This window comes from Protopterus annectens, chromosome 6.part0 (genome assembly GCF_019279795.1).
Source record: "Protopterus annectens isolate FY-2018-M chromosome 6.part0, PAN1.0, whole genome shotgun sequence".
Taxonomy (NCBI): domain Eukaryota; kingdom Metazoa; phylum Chordata; order Ceratodontiformes; family Protopteridae; genus Protopterus; species Protopterus annectens.
Window position 1 is genome coordinate 1,697,554,363 of NC_056737.1, and position 18,889 is coordinate 1,697,573,251.

General features: G+C 39.4%; 1 protein-coding gene across 1 annotated transcript in view; it reads left to right on the plus strand.

The window, feature by feature from the left end:
- The first annotated feature begins 3,737 nt into the window (after positions 1 to 3,737).
- Positions 3,738 to 18,889, plus strand: part of LOC122804896 (cytochrome c oxidase subunit 7A-related protein, mitochondrial) — a 42,295-nt gene continuing 27,143 nt past the window's right edge. The window contains exons 1-2 of the mRNA XM_044075090.1: positions 3,738 to 3,935; positions 5,825 to 5,950. Of these exons, the coding sequence (XP_043931025.1) occupies positions 3,864 to 3,935; positions 5,825 to 5,950 (198 nt within the window). The 5' untranslated portion in view covers positions 3,738 to 3,863. The remainder of the gene's footprint in view (positions 3,936 to 5,824; positions 5,951 to 18,889) is intronic.

Sequence of the window (18,889 nt, forward strand, 5' to 3'; positions counted from 1 at the left end):
TAATTGTCTAAAGTACAATGTTATGGATTCAGTGAGGGTAGTGGAATTTACAAGTTGCCAGTGCATATTTAAGTCCCCAAGTATTATAGTTTCATGATTAATTTGTTGGGATATCCAATACCAGATGCCTTCAGCAGTATCAACGTTATTCCCTGGTGGTATAAAAATAGCTGTTAAACATATAGTTTTCCTACTGATGATTTTTAGGAGTGTTACTAGTAGGTCATCATTGTTAAACTTGGGTATTTCCTGTGGAAGTAAGGTAATGTTTAAGGAATTTTTATAGATGATTGCTACACCACATGCATGCTTGCTTTAAATGTCATCTGGGGGGGTGATCTCATTAACTTTTATTTCTTTTTTAACCAGGTTTCAGCAGCTATGATTACATCAGGAGTGTATGTGGCAAGGAAAGCATGCATGTCATGGATTTTTCACATACTTCTTAGGTTCATATGTAGTAAGGTGAGTTTGGATTCCGCTTTTTGCTGAGATGTATTAGGTGGCTGGTTTATTTTGGGGTTGGTAGTGATGGTTTTATGAACAGTGGGACTAGAGTTGGGGTGAATATCTCCGCTAATTTTTTGAATTGATATTTTAAAAAGAGAAGAGTGTGGCCACTTAGTTTTGGTCTTTGTTTGATATTTGTTCATACATTTAGATGCTTAGTTTTAAGATATTTATAGAAAAATAAATCAGATGCAGTTTGTTTGTAGAGATAGGGTTTTATGCAGAAAGACAGACTGAGGAGATGTTGATATTCTTTGTGAGGACTGGTTGAAGTATTTGAAGGAGGGGGATTTGATATTTGGTGATAAAAGGCTAGTAGAGTGAGGAGAAATAGTAAAATAATCTGACTTAGAGGCATCTTATTTAACTTGGGTTTTATCTTTGTTGTAAATTAGGATAAAAAATGTTAGCAGGGTAGGTTGTAGGAATGTGATTTGATAGTTATAGGAGGCATGGCCTTAAGCTAAATGCCAACAAATGTATAGTCATACCCTTTGGGAAAAACAAGGTAACCCCTAATTACCACATAGGTGGTAATCCATTAAACACGGAAGAAGTTATCAGGGACCTGGGGACCCAAGTTGACAGTAACCTCTCTTTTGACACTCACATTGCCAAAGTGATTAGGAAGACCTTCTACATTGCCCACCTGATCATGAAGGGATTCACATCCAGATCAGGAGAGGTCATTGTACCCCTGTACTCTTCACTTATCAGACCAATGATTGAGTACAACGCCCCATTTGGAATGTACCTTACCCGACACCTGCAGCAGTTGGAAAGACCCCAAAAGTTCCTCACCAAAAGGATAAAGGGGCTCAAACATATGTCATACGATGCCCGACTGAAGAAACTCCAGCTCTATTCAGTCGCATACCGCCTGCTCAGAGGTGATCTGTGCCTGACATACAAGGCCATGTCCAACCCGAATTAATGGACATGCTCCACCTCAAAAATCCAAATCCACCAAAGCCACGGTAGCAAGAGACTTAAACCTCAACACGGATATAAATAGGACGTGCTGGAGGGACAGATTCATCACCCAGAGACTCCCTACACTATGGAACAGAATCCCAGTCCATGTGAGGCAGAGCCCCTCACTGACTCTGTTCAAGAGAAATCTTGACGAGTAGATGGGAGATCGTAGGTTTACCCCGGGAATCATCTCTGTATCACTGCTGGACAGAGGCACAGCAAACTAATGGGTATAGTATTCTCATCCTAAGGGGTGGTGAAAGCCACACACACACTCTGGCTAGGCTTATAAATGCCCTAGGGCAGATAGCCTAGTATGAACCTATGAACCTATGAACCTAAGGATTAAGACAATTTGTGAGAGAGTCTTAAGTGGTAAACTAGAGTGAGTGTTAGTATTAGGAGTAATTGTATTGATTGTTTTCCTACTGGAGGGAATTAATGGTATTGATTGAGGAATATGCAAGTGGTGCTATGGCAGTATAAATGTAGAGTAAGAGGGTTGAGTGAGATTTGGGGGTATGGTAGGGGAGTGGAGTGAGCCCGGGCGTTAGCGAGGGCAAACAAAGTGGGTTGGAAACTTGTCAGTAAAGAGAGAAAACAATCACTGACCTAACATAAACAGCCACAAATCTGCTGAGAGATAAGTAAAAGGAACAATGCAGTTTAAAAGTCCTCTGTGCTAGTAAATGAATGTCTTGGTTTTGTTGCTCTTGGACACAGTTTTAGTATGAGAGTTAGTTCAGTATCACCTTGACCTGACTCATGGTGATAACAGTAAAAAAATTGCACTTGACTACTTGAAAAACTGTGTAATGTAAGGAGGTTTGGTGGACTTTGAAATGCAAAGTCCAAAAGCCTACTCTACCCTCACAGACCAGCAAAACAAAGAGAAAAAGTAAGCCAGAATACAGCAGTTCAGCTCTGGAAAAATACTGGCTGAGAACTTAATGAAGCAATAATTAAAACATGTTTTTTAATATATATATATATGGGTGCAAAACAGAGTTGCATTTTTGTATTAAAACCTGTTTGAGAAAAGATACATGAGAACACTTTTTTATGCAAAAACAAAAGGTTTCGCACCATTAAACATGATCTTTAAGTGTCTGAGCATGGTAGGATGCTTGTACCTTTTTGCTATCTAACTCATCTTATCAAAAAAAGTTGTCTGTTATTTATGCTGTTATTGGGGTAAATGTCTACAGATCTTTGGGCTATAACTATTTAGTAGCATCGCTTTTACAACTGTTAATAGGTGCAGAATGTTACACTTAGTTTATTAGTATTTTATCTACAATGTAGTAATGAAGTATTACATAATGCACTGGGATATTAGAATGTTGGCAATGTATATGTAAGGGTTTTTGCAGTAAGGCTTAATTTTTTTTACTGTTTATTTATATATATATATATATATATATATATATATATATATTTATTTATTTTTTTTTTTGAGGGGTGTACATAACACCAGACACCACACTGTCATTAACTGAACCGTCTTCTTCAGCACTCCCATGGTTTATTATATATTGGCCACACCCATGTCCCACTTTGGACCTCTGATAGCGCCTATGTATGACCCAGCTGAGCGCTAGGTGTTGCAGAGATGCAACCATACCTTTCAATTGCCACTGATTTCCACTCAAATTTTAGCTCTGTCCTTCTAAAAACTGATGACGTTTGGAGTTGTTGTTGTTTCTTTCGGCTTTTCCCGGTTAGGGGTTGCCACTCGCCACAGCGGAACTCCGGTCCGCTAATGATTGGTAGTTGATTTTTACGTGCCGAGTTACCAGCCCTGGCGCACAACCTTCAACGAAGGTACGCCCATTCACGCATGTCTCCACGCAGAAGACGCTCTAGCTGAGAATCGAACCGGACAGCGTGTTACTGTTAGGCGACAACGCTTTGGCGAATTACACTTCATAAATAATTACAATTAGAGTTATAGATGTGTTTTACTAAGTAAAATGTGCACTAATTCACAATCTCTTTGTCTGTCAACGTCTTTAAAATTAAGAAATTATTTCTGTATTTGTTCCTAATTCGTTAAAATCCATACAGAAAAACAATGACAACGATATAAACGCGATTATAGATAGATGTACTCACAGTCATCTACCACCAAATCACGTATATCAGACCTTCTTTTAAAGTCTAGCTAATGAACGTCAAACATAGCGATGAATACACAGTTCCGTTTAATCCAGTCATGTAAACGTAGCTTCTGTAAAACTTTTCAGGCACTAAGTTGAGATTTCTATTTCGTCATCAAGACGCTACCTATACAGTTTTAGTGTTTCGGGGTCCTTTCTTACAGCACGTTAAAGCCGGTGTCTGTGAGGTTGTTAGTGTGTTTTACAATCTGTGTGAAAATGTATTATAAATTCAGCAGTTTTACGCAAAAGTTGACTGGTGCTTCATTTGCTAATGCATATTGTCCTCAGGTAAACAGTAAATTTAAATATAAATGAAAAATTAAGTAAAATGATTACTTCAGAGGGAGTTGTGTTGACCTTCAGTATTCTGCTTGTCCTGATGTCTTTAAGAATCAGGTTGTAAGGTATGGTATTCTTGAAAACTTTAAAATTATGAGTGTTACGGTGGCATCTAACACTGCACCTTTACTTACTTGACATTTGTGTATTTTGGTTCTTAAGTACACGTGTGTGTGTCTATATGGAAAGATTTATGAGTTACGGGTTTTGATGAGTGTGTATTTTGATTAGTCACTCCTGCAATTTAAAGTTTTTTTCTGTTTATCGTCTAAAATAGCGAAGATCGATGTATTGTGTCGTTTTTGTAGGTGTTTACTAGCTGTAGTTGGTGGATATTTGATCTGGAAGCAAAATATCGTTTACTTTATTGGGCGAAGCTGATACGTTTCGTCTGGCACGATGTAAGAAGTGTTATGTGGTTATTTTCTTTTGTTGAATTTCCAGATTTTGCGTGTATCTATAAAATTCACGTAAAATGCTTAAGGTTGTGTTTGGATTACTGCTACAGAATATTTGTAATACATTTTAAGTTTAGTGTCATGGGCTCTGATTCTGCACACTTGGTAATGGGAGCTTTTTAACTATATATATCATAAGTCGACCTAAAGCAGTATAATAGTTTTTTTGTGAATGACTTGTAGCATTGAGCACATAAAAGAAGGCACTCTGTTAGGGAATCCTGATTTCTGCTTACTATCTGTGTAAAGTGTTGCTTGTTTCAGTGACTTTGTCCGAGATGTTTTCTCCTTTTTTGTCCTTGTGGCTGAAGTGGGTCTGCAGACCAGTCCACTTCTGTATAGGGAGGCAGGTAAGCTGTGCATTAACCAGCATGTTTGTTTATAGGTTCATAGGTAAGTAGTAGCCTAGCTGCCGTTGCAGGCCATTTTAAGCCTAGACAATTTCCCTATTTTCTGCTAAAATCTATCCCATTTAGTTGTAGGTTGGCCTTTCCTATGATAAGTCAAAAATTATGTATTAACTGTAATGAGAATAAATGAGATCATAGTATGCATAATTTTGAGTGGACCCATGCATAGGATAAAGCATTTAGGAGCTGCCTGTGTTCATTAGTACTATAGTATGTTATCATTATTTAGCAATAAAGTATGTTATCGGTTTCCTATCATATCGAATGCACTGTGTTCCAGTGTGAAGATGTCCAAACAGAAATCAGAACACCGAATACAGTAAATGCTGAACTGAGCATTTCAGTAAAGTTGAATGCGGAATATGCCGCCTTTGCTGAAATGCTCACATCCACTCAACATTGTAAAACGTTGTTCGACAATGTAGTAATGGCACCTACGGTTCTGCTAACTTTTCGCACATATGTTGATCGCATGAAGTGCGATTGACTATGTGATAGTAAACCATGTTATCATATAGTTATTAGTATTATTAGTGATGTTAACTATCTATGCATTCTACAGAACATTTCTTGGTAATAGAAAATGTAGTGCTTGTGACACAGTCCTTAACATGAGCCTAGTCTAGTCTTGGTAAAATGGAAGCTGATTATTGGATATTTTTAAAATGGAAGGTTCTGACAAGTTCTCTCTTGATGTAGAATATTTTTGTGTTAACTATTTGCTTTGCTGTATGCCTGAATAGTTTGTGTTCCTGTGTGACAGTGTGTGCGTTCGCATGAGCATCTGGGAATGCACTAGAATTTTGTTACCTAGGGTAGGAAATCTTCAGCAAAACAACTTATTTAGCAGAAAGTCACCTGGATTCTCTTAGATCATAAAATTAGACGTGTGCATCATGTAGTTAATAGCTTGATCTCTTGATGTTGCACTTTGGGTACTGTTTGCTAAAGTTTCTTTATTCTTTAACAGGGTCTGAAACCAGCTGCTGTGACTGAGGCATCACCTGTCATTTTTGGAACACCCATTAAACCAGTTTCAGAGTCTTCTCAGTACATGGGAATCAACAGAGTGCCTGATTTACAGAGACTTTTCCAGGTATTTTAAAAGTTATTACTGTTTTGTGTGTGGGTGTGTAAAATTATAGCCACTTTTTCTGAGAGTCTCGGAAGCAGGAATGGCTGAGCTGATAGACAAGTGTTTTTCACATGATAACAAAAGGGGACACATTTAAGTGTTTTGTGTCTAGAACAAATTTACACTGCCAGTTGATAATGCCACAGTTGTTAGTGAATATAGATGCACATTTAATGCTGACAGTTATTCCACCTGCTTAAATAAAAAGCTTGTCAGTAAACTAATCAAACAAAAATAATAAAGCCTTTATTGAATGTTGGATGAATTTACTAGTTTATTACACACATCATATGTATACCACTGAAGACCATAACCTGATCCACACTGTTTTCATTTAAAGGATATTCTAGTACAATTCTTGTATTCTATGTTCTTTTCATTTGCTAAAGATGCTTTGTTGTATATATTCTATAGTGGAGCTTATAGTAGGTGAAGGATATCCCTTTGTGTCATCACTTTTACTTTACTGCACTAAGGTTTTATTTCATTTTTTGTGCTGTGCTGTATGTCTGCCACTTCTTGCCTCTGGCTAGGGTTATAAATTACTTGGATTACTTAACTATCAAATTATGAAAAAAATAATTAATTTGCATTAAGTAAATGTTTATATTTCTGGAAGGAGTACAGTGGGAACACTGAAGTTGAATGCAAGTTGCAATACTGTATGCAAGTAACTGAGATTCAGGTGCATGCCCTAAAACCATTTTATAGATAATATAATTTCTTGTCCTTGGCATTTCTTGTCTTTTGCAGTAAACCACCTTCAGGTTTAAAGTCAGGAAATGGAAGAAATTTTATTTCTTCTTTCAGATTCCACCACACCATAACTAAAAAAAAAATCTACAAGTTTGATTTCATAGTATTCTGTTTTTATGTATTTGTTTTATATTTGTCCTTGCCATTTTGCAGCCCTTTTAAAAGTGGGGCACGAGTGAAGTAACACTCATTTGGTAGACATTTTTCATGTTGAATAATGTGATTACGTTCCCTCTCTTGCTCTCTCTCCACTTTTTCCAGAAGTTCAGAAACATATGTTAATGATCAAGCCAGCTTTGTTTGCAATGCATGTGCAACGTGTCCTGAGGCTTGTTTAAAATTTTGAGGTTAGGTCAGTATGTGTGGCAGTTGTGCAAAAAAGTTGTACAAACTCGAAAGGTGTAAAACATAAACAATGCACTAAAAACATCCACAGGAAGGCAGCAGTAATGAGACAAACATGTTCACCAGCTTGAATGAACAGATTCAGCGCTTTCGTCCAAAGACTTCATCAGAATAAATTATAAAAATTCCAACCACATTTGTATAGCTTAAGTTAAAAGAGATAGTTAACTCACTAGCCAGTAGTCTTAGACTAAAGGTAAAACTGACTACCAGCTGAATTAGTTTTTAAAGTGAACCAGTGTACATTAGCAAATGCATTTCATTCTGAATGCACCCAAATATGTAATAGCAGGTCTACTTTGGAAGCTCAGAGTTTCAAAACTTCGAACTTCATATGGTCTAGACCATATGATTGAAGTTTTGAAACTTTTAAGGGTTTAAATGGAGATCACAGTACAGAGCGGTATAGTTGGCATATTTAATTAGCAAGTGGTGTGTGGGGGTGCAGGAGAGCTTGCTCCTCTGCATAAATGTAAAAAAAATTTTTTTTAATTGAACTTTCAAAACTTTGATGTCATGGTCTCAACCATATGATGATCAAAGTTTTAAAAGTTCGAGCTTCCAAAGTAGATAGCATATGTAATTCTAAAAAACAAATAAAATAAGAGAGCAATATGGCTCACAGACAGAAACCATAAACCTTTATTTAGCGCTTTTGTCAGCATTAACATCTTCAGAAAACAAAAAAGTACACTAAACCACTTGTTCATAGGTTCATAGGTTCATACTAGGCTATCTGCCCGAGGGCATTTACAAGCCTAGCCCATAGTTTTGTGGCTTACGCCACCCCTTTAGTATGGGGAACTATACCCATTATTTTGCTGTGCCTCTGTCGAGCAGTGACACTGAGGTAATCCCTGGGGTATATCTGCGATCTCCCATCCATTGGTCAAGATTTCTCTTGAACAAGGCCAGCGAGGTGCTCTGCCTCACATGTACCGGGATTTTGTTCCACAGCATAGGGAGTCTTTGGGTGATGAATCTATCCCTCCAGCACGTCCTATTAATAGCCGTGTCAAGGTTTAAGTCTCCGCCCTTGTGGCTCTGATGGATCTAGATTTTTGAGGTGAAGCATATTCATCAAATCTGGGTTTGACATGGCCTTGTATGTTAGGCAAAGGTCACCTCTGAGCAAGCGGTGGCGACTGAATAGAGCTGGAGTTCTTTCAGTCGGGCAGCATAGGACAGATTTTTGAGACCCTTTATCCTTTTGGTGAGGAACTTTGTGGCCTCTCCAGCTGCTGCAAGTGTCGGGTCAGATACATTCGAATGGGGCATTGTACTCAATCATTGGTCTGATGAGTGATGAGTAAAGGGAGACTATGACCTCCCTTGATCTAGATGAGAATCCCTTCATGATAAGGTGGGCAATGTAGAAGGTCTTCCTAACTACTTTAGCTACATGGGTGTCGAATGACAGACTACTATCAACCTGGGTCCCCAGGTCCCTGATAACTTCTTCTGTGCTCAGTGGATTGCCACCTATTTGGTAGCTAGTAACCTTGTTTTTCCCGAAGGGTATGCCTATGCATCTTTTGCCATTTAACTTTAGGCTGCGGCTCTGGCACCAGTTATCCATTTCTGTGAGACCCTTCTGAAGGATATCTGTGTCAGATGTGTTTTCTACTATGGCCCAGTTTGCAGTCATCTGCAAACTTTGTCAGCCATAACCCTCCTGTGTTTGCTTGTACTTCGGAAAAGTAGATGCCAAACAAGAGTGGGCCCAGGACTGAGCCCTGTGGGACACCACTTGTGACAGGCTTTGAGTGTGACATGGCGCCAGCAGCTCTGACCCTGTGGGTTCTGTCACTCAGCCAGTTTGCAACCCATCTTGTGATGTATGGGTTGACATTTAAGCTGATGAGTTTTTCAATGATACCCGAATGGGGTATTGTATCGAAGGCCTTAGCCAGATCGAGGTAGGCTGTATGGACTGCCTTTCCCTCATCAATGGCTTTGGTGACTGTTTCAAAAGTCAACCAAGTTTAAAAGGCATGATCTGCCTTTGACAAAGCCAAACTGGGTTGGATCCAAAGTCTGCAAATTCCCTATGTCTTTATTTATGAGGTCCATTATGATCCTCTCCATGGCTTTGCAGATAAGGCTCGTCAAGCTAATGGGCCGGTAATTTCCAGGGTCGGTGGAAGCACCGCCTTTGTGAAGTGGTACCACAGTTGCAGTGCGCCACTCCCTGGGTACGTATCCAGAGGTAAGACTTTGATTAAACAGCTGTCCTAGCTGTGGGTTTAATTCCTCATCTAGCTGTGGGTTTAATTCCTCATTGAGTTCATGGAGCACAGAGCCGGGGACACCATCAGGTCCCATGGATGCTGTGTTTTTTGCTTTGGAGAGAGCAGTTCTCACTTGGCTGGAGATGTTTGGGGGCTGCAATCGTTTGGTATAGATATCTCTCCTTTTGGGGAGGGGAGAAGTTTGCACTGAACCTGTCAGCCAGTATGTTGGCAATGTCTGTAGGATCAGTAATCTTCACATCATTTTGAACTAGCTCTGAGCATATCTGGGAGTTTCCTCCCAGGTTTCTAACATAGCTAAAGAAGGCCTTATGATTGTCTTTTGAGTCTTTAGCTATTTTTCTCTCGAAATTTGCTTTGGATGATTTTATGAGAGCTCTTAGTTTTTTACTTATAGTGATCAAGGGTGTTTTACCTTTTAAGGATTTTGCTCTATCTTGTAGTAGCTTCCTCCTTTTGTTGTAGAGTTTGTTTATGGCTGGGGTCCACCAGACTGGACGCTTGCCTTTGGTACAAAGAGTCTTTGTTTTGCTTGGGATTGCCTTATCCATGCAGTCCTGCAGGTGCTGGTAGAAGGCATTTGTAAGTGATTCAGCGGCTTGAGTACTGTTTTCCGGCTCGGGGCCTTAAAGGAGACCACACTAGTCTTTAGAAGTGTGAAGTCGGCTTTTGAGAAGTTCTTTACTGTGGTCTTTTTTATTTCAGGTGGGGGTGGGATGAGGACCTCCAGCGAGATTAGTTTGTGGTCTGATCTCACCAGTGAGGGGTACACCTCCGGTGTTGAACATTGTGCTCCCATGTTCGTGATGATGAGATCCAAGTATGTTATCTCCTCTTGTGGGGATGGTGACTAGTTGTTCCATGGCATTTGAGTTTATGAATTCCAGGAACTTTTGGGCTAGGGTGTTTGGGCTTGAGTAGTGTTCCCAGTCTATATTAGGGTAATTGAAGTCACCTAGTATGATGGTGTTTGGTGATACATTTATCCCCTCTAGTGTTTTCAGGAAGGCCATGTGCGGTTCCTGAGTTTGTGAGGGTGGCCTGTAACATGCTACAATTTGCAGAGCAGTCTTGCCTATGGTTAATTGCACCTGGATGGTCTCCGATGCATCGTGCGTTGCCACCAGTCTTGAGGTGTGGGTGTCCTTGATGAATATGGGTACCCGCCTCGTTTCTTGGTATCGTCCAGATTTTGGGGCGGAACGCATGATATGAGGTAAAACCTGATAGCGCTGGGGTGCTCTCAGGAGCCTTGAACCAGGTTTCTGTCACAGCACAGACATCGATGTTCTCCATACTGAGAAGGGCCTCGAAGCGTGCATTTTGAGATTTAGACTTCTGGCATTGAGCAGCATTACCCTTAGTTTTTTCCTTTTTGTGTTCTAGGGTGGTAGGTTTAGAATTTGAGCCTTGCCTAAAAAGGCACTATGGGGTGGCAAGAGCCTTTGCCAATATCCGAATCCCAGGGTGACAGGTGCAAGCCGTCCCTTGCGAAGCAGCGTGGCTTGTCCAGCATGTCATCCCAGGCAGACAGACACTGGATCCCCTTTGAATGACACCAGTGTTTAAGCCAATTGTTAAAGCTGATCATCTTATCTCTGTATTGTGGCATCATTCTTGGTGAAGGTAGGATACTGCTCAAGGTCAGGGTCATACCTGTCTGGGCTACATAATCGGAGAGCTCCTCAATGTCTCTTTTCATGTAGTCCAAGGAGGTACGTCTCAGGTCGTTTACACCAGCGTGGACAATGACTGAATCATATTTGTACCTGCTGTTGAGAGACCTGAGTGCTTGCGTTATGTGGCGGATTCTAGCGCCCGACAGGCAGCTTACTGTGACCTTCTCCTTACTCAGTCTGGTGAGCGCCACGTCAGTGTGTCTGACTATGGAGTCACCAATGACTAGTGTGTCTGGCATTGTGTTTGGCCTTAAGGGCTGTGACTGTTTGACACTCTGACTGTGAGGTCTATGTGAGGTCTATGTGTTGCAGGTGTTGTGTTCTGAGGTGGTGGTTGTTTGGGTGTCTGCTTTGGTGGCCTCTGCTGTTTTGGTAGATTTTTGATCAGAGCCTCCGAGTATGTCTTTGTGTGTTTATGTGTATGATTTGAGGTTGTAATGGTAATATGTGAGACTGGGTCTATAGTGTGTGTGGTAACCTTCTCCTCCTGACTGGTCTTGCCAGTCCTATGTTGAGAGAGCTCAGCCTCCAGTTTGGCCGTATAGTTGCATCTCTCGCATGTATTTGTGTTTTGTGGGAGGAGGAGAGGGTTGTCTGTGTACATGAGGCAATTGTAACATTGCCTCAATATTCCCAGGTTCACCAGCTGAGCAGGAGAGGACACTAGCAACTGATCCCTCGACATGCTAGAAGGAATAGACAAAAAACTTTAAAAGATGCCGGAGGACGTGGGTGACCAAGAAATGGGGGGTTGCCTTTTTGGGGTACTATCTATGACAAGAGTGCCGTATCAAGGTAATAAGTACTGTAGGAGCAAGTGCTACGTTTAACAGACAGAGAATAGTCTACTTGGAGTCAAGTAGAGATGATCTTTTAATTATAGGATATGCTGATTAGATCAGTAGTATAGTTCGAGGAAGGTAGTTTTAAGGGAAAGTTTGAAGAGTGCACTTTGGGTAGCCCGAATGGTTTAAACCTGCTTACCCGGCGCGGCCCTAGTATGCAACGGTAGCAACTCCGCTAAGCGTGCTTTATAGCAGGGGCTGGAAAAGACAGGAAATGACCCAAATTGGCCAACAAACCACAAGTCACTGCCCTAAACCACTCCTCTGAGGACAAATGAAGGAGTTATGGAAATGACCCCTAGTGGCCAATAAAACTACAGTGTCAGGTCAGTAACAACCTCTCCCAGGGGCAGGGAAGATGCTCAACGTTAGTGACTGCCACTGATAAACACAGAGACCCTCCTTCAGCCCAAGCAAAATGGCCTCACAGAAACTTTCAAACAGTTCAGGAACAGCAAGCCTGTAACTGAACTTTTTAACTCTCAGAAAAGTGGGAAAAAGCAAGATTTTTTTTCTTTTGTTTTTTACAGAGATAGCAGAGGTTCACAAGTAATATCAAGTTATAACAGTGCAGTAAATGACCCCACACAAGAGTGCTAGGTCAAGGACAGAAAATATGCAAGTTTTAAGAAAAACGATTTAAAATTAAGTGCAAACAGGAAATTCAGCAAACAGCTTTTGGTTGTGCTCTAAATACAGCTACTAATACAGAAATCAAGTTTAACAAGCCAGAAAATGCTCAAGCTAGGCAGCTATGCAGAAAAACTTAGCAAATAAACAGAGAAAAATACTTAAAATCTCAAAAGTGGCTCCCTTCTTCTCTCAGCGTTTTTTCCTCTTGGAGGGTGCTTCACCAACAGCCAACAAGCCTGAAAAGACGCTCAAACCACGAGGCAACTAGGTTTTAAGAGAGGAAGATGAAGGAGTTATGGAAATGACCCCTAGTGGCCAATAAAACTACAGTTTCAAGTCAGTAACCACCTCTCCGGGGCAGGGAAGCTGCTCAATGTTAGTCACTGCCACTGATAAACACAGAGACCCTCCTTCAGCCCAAGCAAAAATGGCCTCACAGAAACTTTCAAACAGTTCAGGAACAGCAAGCCTGTAACTGAACTTTTTAACTCTCAGAAAAGTGGGAAAAAGCAAGATTTTTTTTGTTTTGTTTTTACAGAGATAGCAGAGGTTCACAAGTAATATCAAGTTATAACAGTGCAGTAAATGACCCCACACAAGAGTGCTAGGTCAAGGACAGAAAATATGCAAGTTTTAAGAAAAACGATTTAAAATTAAGTGCAAACAGGAAATTCAGCAAACAGCTTTTGGTTGTGCTCTAAATACAGCTACTAATACAGAAATCAAGTTTAACAAGCCAGAAAATGCTCAAGCTAGGCAGCTGTGCAGAAAAACTTAGCAAATAAACAGAGAAAAAATACTTAAAATCTCAAAAGTGGCTCTCTTCTTCTCTCAGCGGCTTTTCCTCTTGGAGGGTGCTTCACCAACAGCCAACAAGCCTGAAAAGACGCTCAAACCACGAGGCAACTAGGTTTTAAGAGAGGAAGATGAAGGAGTTATGGAAATGACCCCTAGTGGCCAATAAAACTACAGTTTCAAGTCAGTAACCACCTCTCCGAGGGCAGGGAAGCTGCACAATGTTAGTCACTGCCACTGATAAACACAGAGACCCTCCTTCAGCCCAAGCAAAATGGCCTCACAGAAACTTTCAAACAGTTCAGGAACAGCAAGCCTGTAACTGAACTTTTAACTCTCAGAAAAGTGGGAAAAAGCAAGATTTTTTTTTGTTTTGTTTTTACAGAGATAGCAGAGGTTCACAAGTAATATCAAGTTATAACAGTGCAGTAAATGACCCCACACAAGAGTGCTAGGTCAAGGACAGAAAATATGCAAGTTTTAAGAAAAACGATTTAAAATTAAGTGCAAACAGGAAATTCAGCAAACAGCTTTTGGTTGTGCTCTAAATACAGCTACTAATACAGAAATCAAGTTTAACAAGCCAGAAAATGCTCAAGCTAGGCAGCTATGCAGAAAAACTTAGCAAATAAACAGAGAAAAAATACTTAAAATCTCAAAAGTGGCTCCCTTCTTCTCTCAGCCTCTTGGAGGGTGCTTCACCAACAGCCAACAAGCCTGAAAAGACGCTCAAACCACGAGGCAACTAGGTTTTAAGAGAGGAAGATGAAGGAGTTATGGAAATGACCCTAGTGGCCAATAAAACTACAGTTTCAAGTCAGTAACCACCTCTCCGGGAGCAGGGAAGCTGCTCAATGTTAGTCACTGCCACTGATAAACACAGAGACCCTCCTTCAGCCCAAGCAAAAATGGCCTCACAGAAACTTTCAAACAGTTCAGGAACAGCAAGCCTGTAACTGAACTTTTTAACTCTCAGAAAAGTGGGAAAAAGCAAGATTTTTTTTTGTTTTTGTTTTTACAGAGATAGCAGAGGTTCACAAGTAATATCAAGTTATAACAGTGCAGTAAATGACCCCACACGAGTGCTAGGTCAAGGACAGAAAATATGCAAGTTTTAAGAAAAAAAACGATTTAAAATTAAGTGCAAACAGGAAATTCAGCAAACAGCTTTTGGTTGTGCTCTAAATACAGCTACTAATACAGAAATCAAGTTTAACAAGCCAGAAAATGCTCAAGCTAGGCAGCTATGCAGAAAAACTTAGCAAATAAATATACACTTTTGTCACATGACTTACACCTTTTCATATTATTTAAAAAAAATAAAGTTAGTAATTCCCTATAATACTAGCATTAGGAAAAACATTTTTCTATGCGTAACATTTAGAGCTTTTGGAACAGAGAGCTGTGTTGTGCAAACTGGAATGATAAAACATATAAAAACTGAACAAAACTAATAATCAAATTCTCAAAAAAGCAATAAATAACCTCTTAATTCTTTCTCAATCCATTAGCTTAAAATGTCCTTAATAAAAATTAAATTATTTACATATGAAATTCAGCTTTTAACTTGAGATAGCTAGAAATGGAAACAGTTTCATTAAGCCCAGGGGGGGATGTTGCATTGCACCTAAGCTGCCACATTAATTCTCGATATTCTAAAAAATGTCAGAAGGACCCCCCGCTGTCATTGTTTCCTATCTGCTCAAGGGCACTGAATTTGAACTGATGACCAGGGTGCTCTATGTGTTTGTATAACACATTCTTGAGATTGTTTTTTAATATCATGTAAATGTTGATAAACTCGCTTATTTAGGCTATTAATAGTCTTCCTACATAGAAACTATAGCACTGTTGGCAAATCGCTATATATATTAGACGTCTACTTTGACAATTAAACCTTTGCTTCAGGACTACCCTACCAAATCCTTAATATACAGGGATTCATTTTCCAAACTTTATGGGCATTGATTAAAATGTCCACATTTCACCATCTTGCCTTTGTTCACATTAGTTACATTTGTGACGACCGTGCCCTGGCCCAGCAATCAAGGAGCCTCAATCCTCACAACTACCACCAGGGAGGTCGTCTCATAGAAGAGGAAAGGATAACTAATACTCACAGTAAAGTACAATTTCCCTTAAGTGCACACAGAGATCACAGTCCGTCTGGGGCTGGCTGCTCCCTTGCTCACTAGGTCCCCATAAGACTCCCCACTGGCATAGCTATAGGGTCTAGGTCTCAGCCTAACTGGGCAAGCTAAATCCTCCTGTACCTTCTCTGTCCAACCAGTGCTTCGTGTCCCTGCCAAGTAGCTGACACCACACACACACACACACACACACACACACACACACACTTTGAGATAAGTATTTATACAACTTCACAGACACTCCTTGGAAAGGCTGACACAGATTCCCCAACTGTGCCCCTTTACCCAGACTATACAGTAGTAATTACTGCCACCACCAAGTTAATAATATCAGCTACTAAAAGGCCCTTAAAAGGGTGTCCAATTATTACTGTGTAATCTTATTATCCAATGGTAGTATGACTAGCAGTCAAGGCTTACTTTAGAGTGGCCTGTTACAAGAACCACTATAAATATGCAATGTACTCTAGGGCTTCTCTCTACACAAAGCAGCCACAGGTAGAAGGTTTTAAAATATTTGATAATAAGTAATTAAAACACAAGACAAAACCACATAGATATCTAAGAGTTCAGAGATCACACAGAAACTTAAAATAATACAGTAGGACAGGTCTGATTTCAAACAAAAATAAATTGATCTTTTTTGGCTTTAACTATTCCTACAAGAAATCACAGTGCTAAAGCTTACATGTGAGCACAAGTCAAAGTGCTGATAAGTTAGATGTCCAAAGTCAAAATGCTCCCATTCTCTTGTGAGAAATAGTTTTTAAAACCTTACTAACAAACATGTTTGCTGGGTCTCTCCCCAAATGATATCATTTTTGACACTTAGGTTTTCCCAGGCAAACAAACTGCATTATTTAGTAATCTAACACCTGCACAGAAACTTACAATAGACATTTCACATGTATATTCTAACAGAAACTAGAGCAATAAAGCACCTTCCACATCTAAATTCTGGCCATAAATTAGCCTTAAAGCAATGGGCATGAAACCTTCTTCCAGCTGCACTGGAGCTGAATTCTAATATGAAAGGGTCACAACATGCTTCACTGGGCCAGTAGAGTGCAATGTCACATATTTTGCAGTTCCACACTTCACAATATTCTTTTACACTCAAGAAAACACACCTGTATTTTACACTTATTTACAAATGCCAGAATTGTATATCAAATTCTATTTGACCTTGTCTGGCAGCCTTTGCTCATCTCTCCCCAATCGTTTACAGCATTAATTTCAAGCAAGTTTTTTATTGACTTGTCTTTCTTATATAATACTACAGGATAGTCACCTAATTTATTTTTAAATTGTTGTTCCATATCAAAAAGTACCCAGTTGTGATTTAAAATTTCTTTGATTTTTACCAAAAAGTGGACTAAAAGTAAGAACCATAGAGTGAAAAGCATTATTGGTATTGTGTGGTATGTCTGCCCTACCGCTGCTATTGTTGAGTACCCCCCCAATAGGGGTAAAAAATGGCCTTGCTTTCTCTTTGTGATGACTTCCTCCAGTATGGGTTCTAGAAAGTGTGTGGGATACCCTCTTCCTAGTAGCATATTCTCTAAAATTCCTATTTCCTTTAGAAAGATTTTATCTTCGCTGACCATCCTTGCCAACCTAACTCCCTGCCCTTCACCAAGAATCCCTTTTGGTGCATTGGGTGAGCACTGGAAAAGTGCAACAATGTATTGGAGTAAGTTGGCTTCCTGTATAACATGGAAGTAAACCGGTGATTGACTTTATCCTTCCTGATATTAATGTCCAAAAAGTGTATACTGTCATCATTAATGTCCATTGTGAACTGTAAAAAAATGTGTGCTTTTATTTAAGCATTCAAAAAATTCATACAATAACTCCTGCGTCCCTCCCAATAAAATAAGGATGTCATCCAAGTAACGTCCATAGAATTTACAATATTTAAATAATTTGGATGTAAAAACCTTGGAAGTTTCCCATTCAGCTAGGACAATGTTGGCAAATAGGGGCGCACATGATGCCTCCATGGCCACCCCTATCTTTTGTTTAAGATATTGCTACTCAAAGAGAATGAAATTGTTAAGAATCATATCCATAACTGTTTGGAACATCAATGTTCTGGAATGTGTAAAACCAGAATGCTTGCAAAGAAAATCATAAAACATACTGATACCCTCCTCATGTGGAATAACTGTAAATAAGTCACAGACCTCAATTGTGGCAAATATAAGATGTTCGTTGTACATATCCTGTTGAATTTTCTTATGTGAGTCCTGTAATATATGTGGGAATTGTAATAAATCCTTCAGGTTTAAGTCTATAAACTTAGCCATAAAAAATGTCTTCGATGCCTTAGCATCCACTATGGGCCTTAAGGGGAGGATCAGTGGTAGACGTATGAATCTTAGGTATACCGAAAATTGTAGGGGTATGTGGGCTTTCTTGTTGCGTACAGTTTAACTCAGCAAGTGTTATTTGATTGTCAAGTAGTAAGTCCATGAGTTTTATATCTATATGCTATATTAAGTTGATTGATAGAAGTTTCTTCGTAGGTGTCACTATATAAATGTAAAAGCATTTTTGGGTGTAGACCTCTTGATCCATAGCTACCAAACCTCCCCCCTTGTCTTGTTTCATTAACCTGATATTTTTATTTCTCACAATATTGGACGATAGACTGTTCATCATTAGTGAGGTTATTAGTAAATGTGGTATTTTTCAAAAAAACGTTCCCTAATCTGTGATGTACAAAGGCTCTTATAAATCTGTAATGTGGGATGCAGGGGTGGGTTGAATGTGCTTGTTTTCTTACATAATTCAACTGGTCCAAACTGTGTGTTGTTATCAAAGTAAAGCCTAATATTAAGTTTCCTTACAAAAAGCTTAAATTCAAGAATGCAATTTTCAACTTTAGGTCTCCTCTCACAGGGACAAAATTCAAACCGCTTTGAAAAAGTTCTGCCCATTCCTGTGTGATGGTAGCTGAACTCAGTTGTATATTTTTAAAATCTCTTCCTACATTACTAATGATGCTGTTGACATTGTGATTAACAATTTAACAACAATTTAAAAATAAATTAGGTAGCTATCCTGTAGTAGTATATAAGAAAGACAAGTCAATAAAAAACTTGCTTGAAATTAATGTAACTAATGTGAACAAAGAAATGTGGACAATTGTAATCAATGCCCATATATTTTGGAGAATGAGTCCCTGTATATTAGGGGTTTTGTTAGGTTAGTCCTGAAGCAAAGGCTTAATTGTCAAAGTAGATATCTGATATATATATATATATATATATATAGCGATTTGCCAACAGTGCTATAGTTTTATATGTAGGGAGGACTATTATTAGCCTCAATAAGCGAGTTTATCAACATTTATATCAAAAAGAACAATCTCAAGAATGCG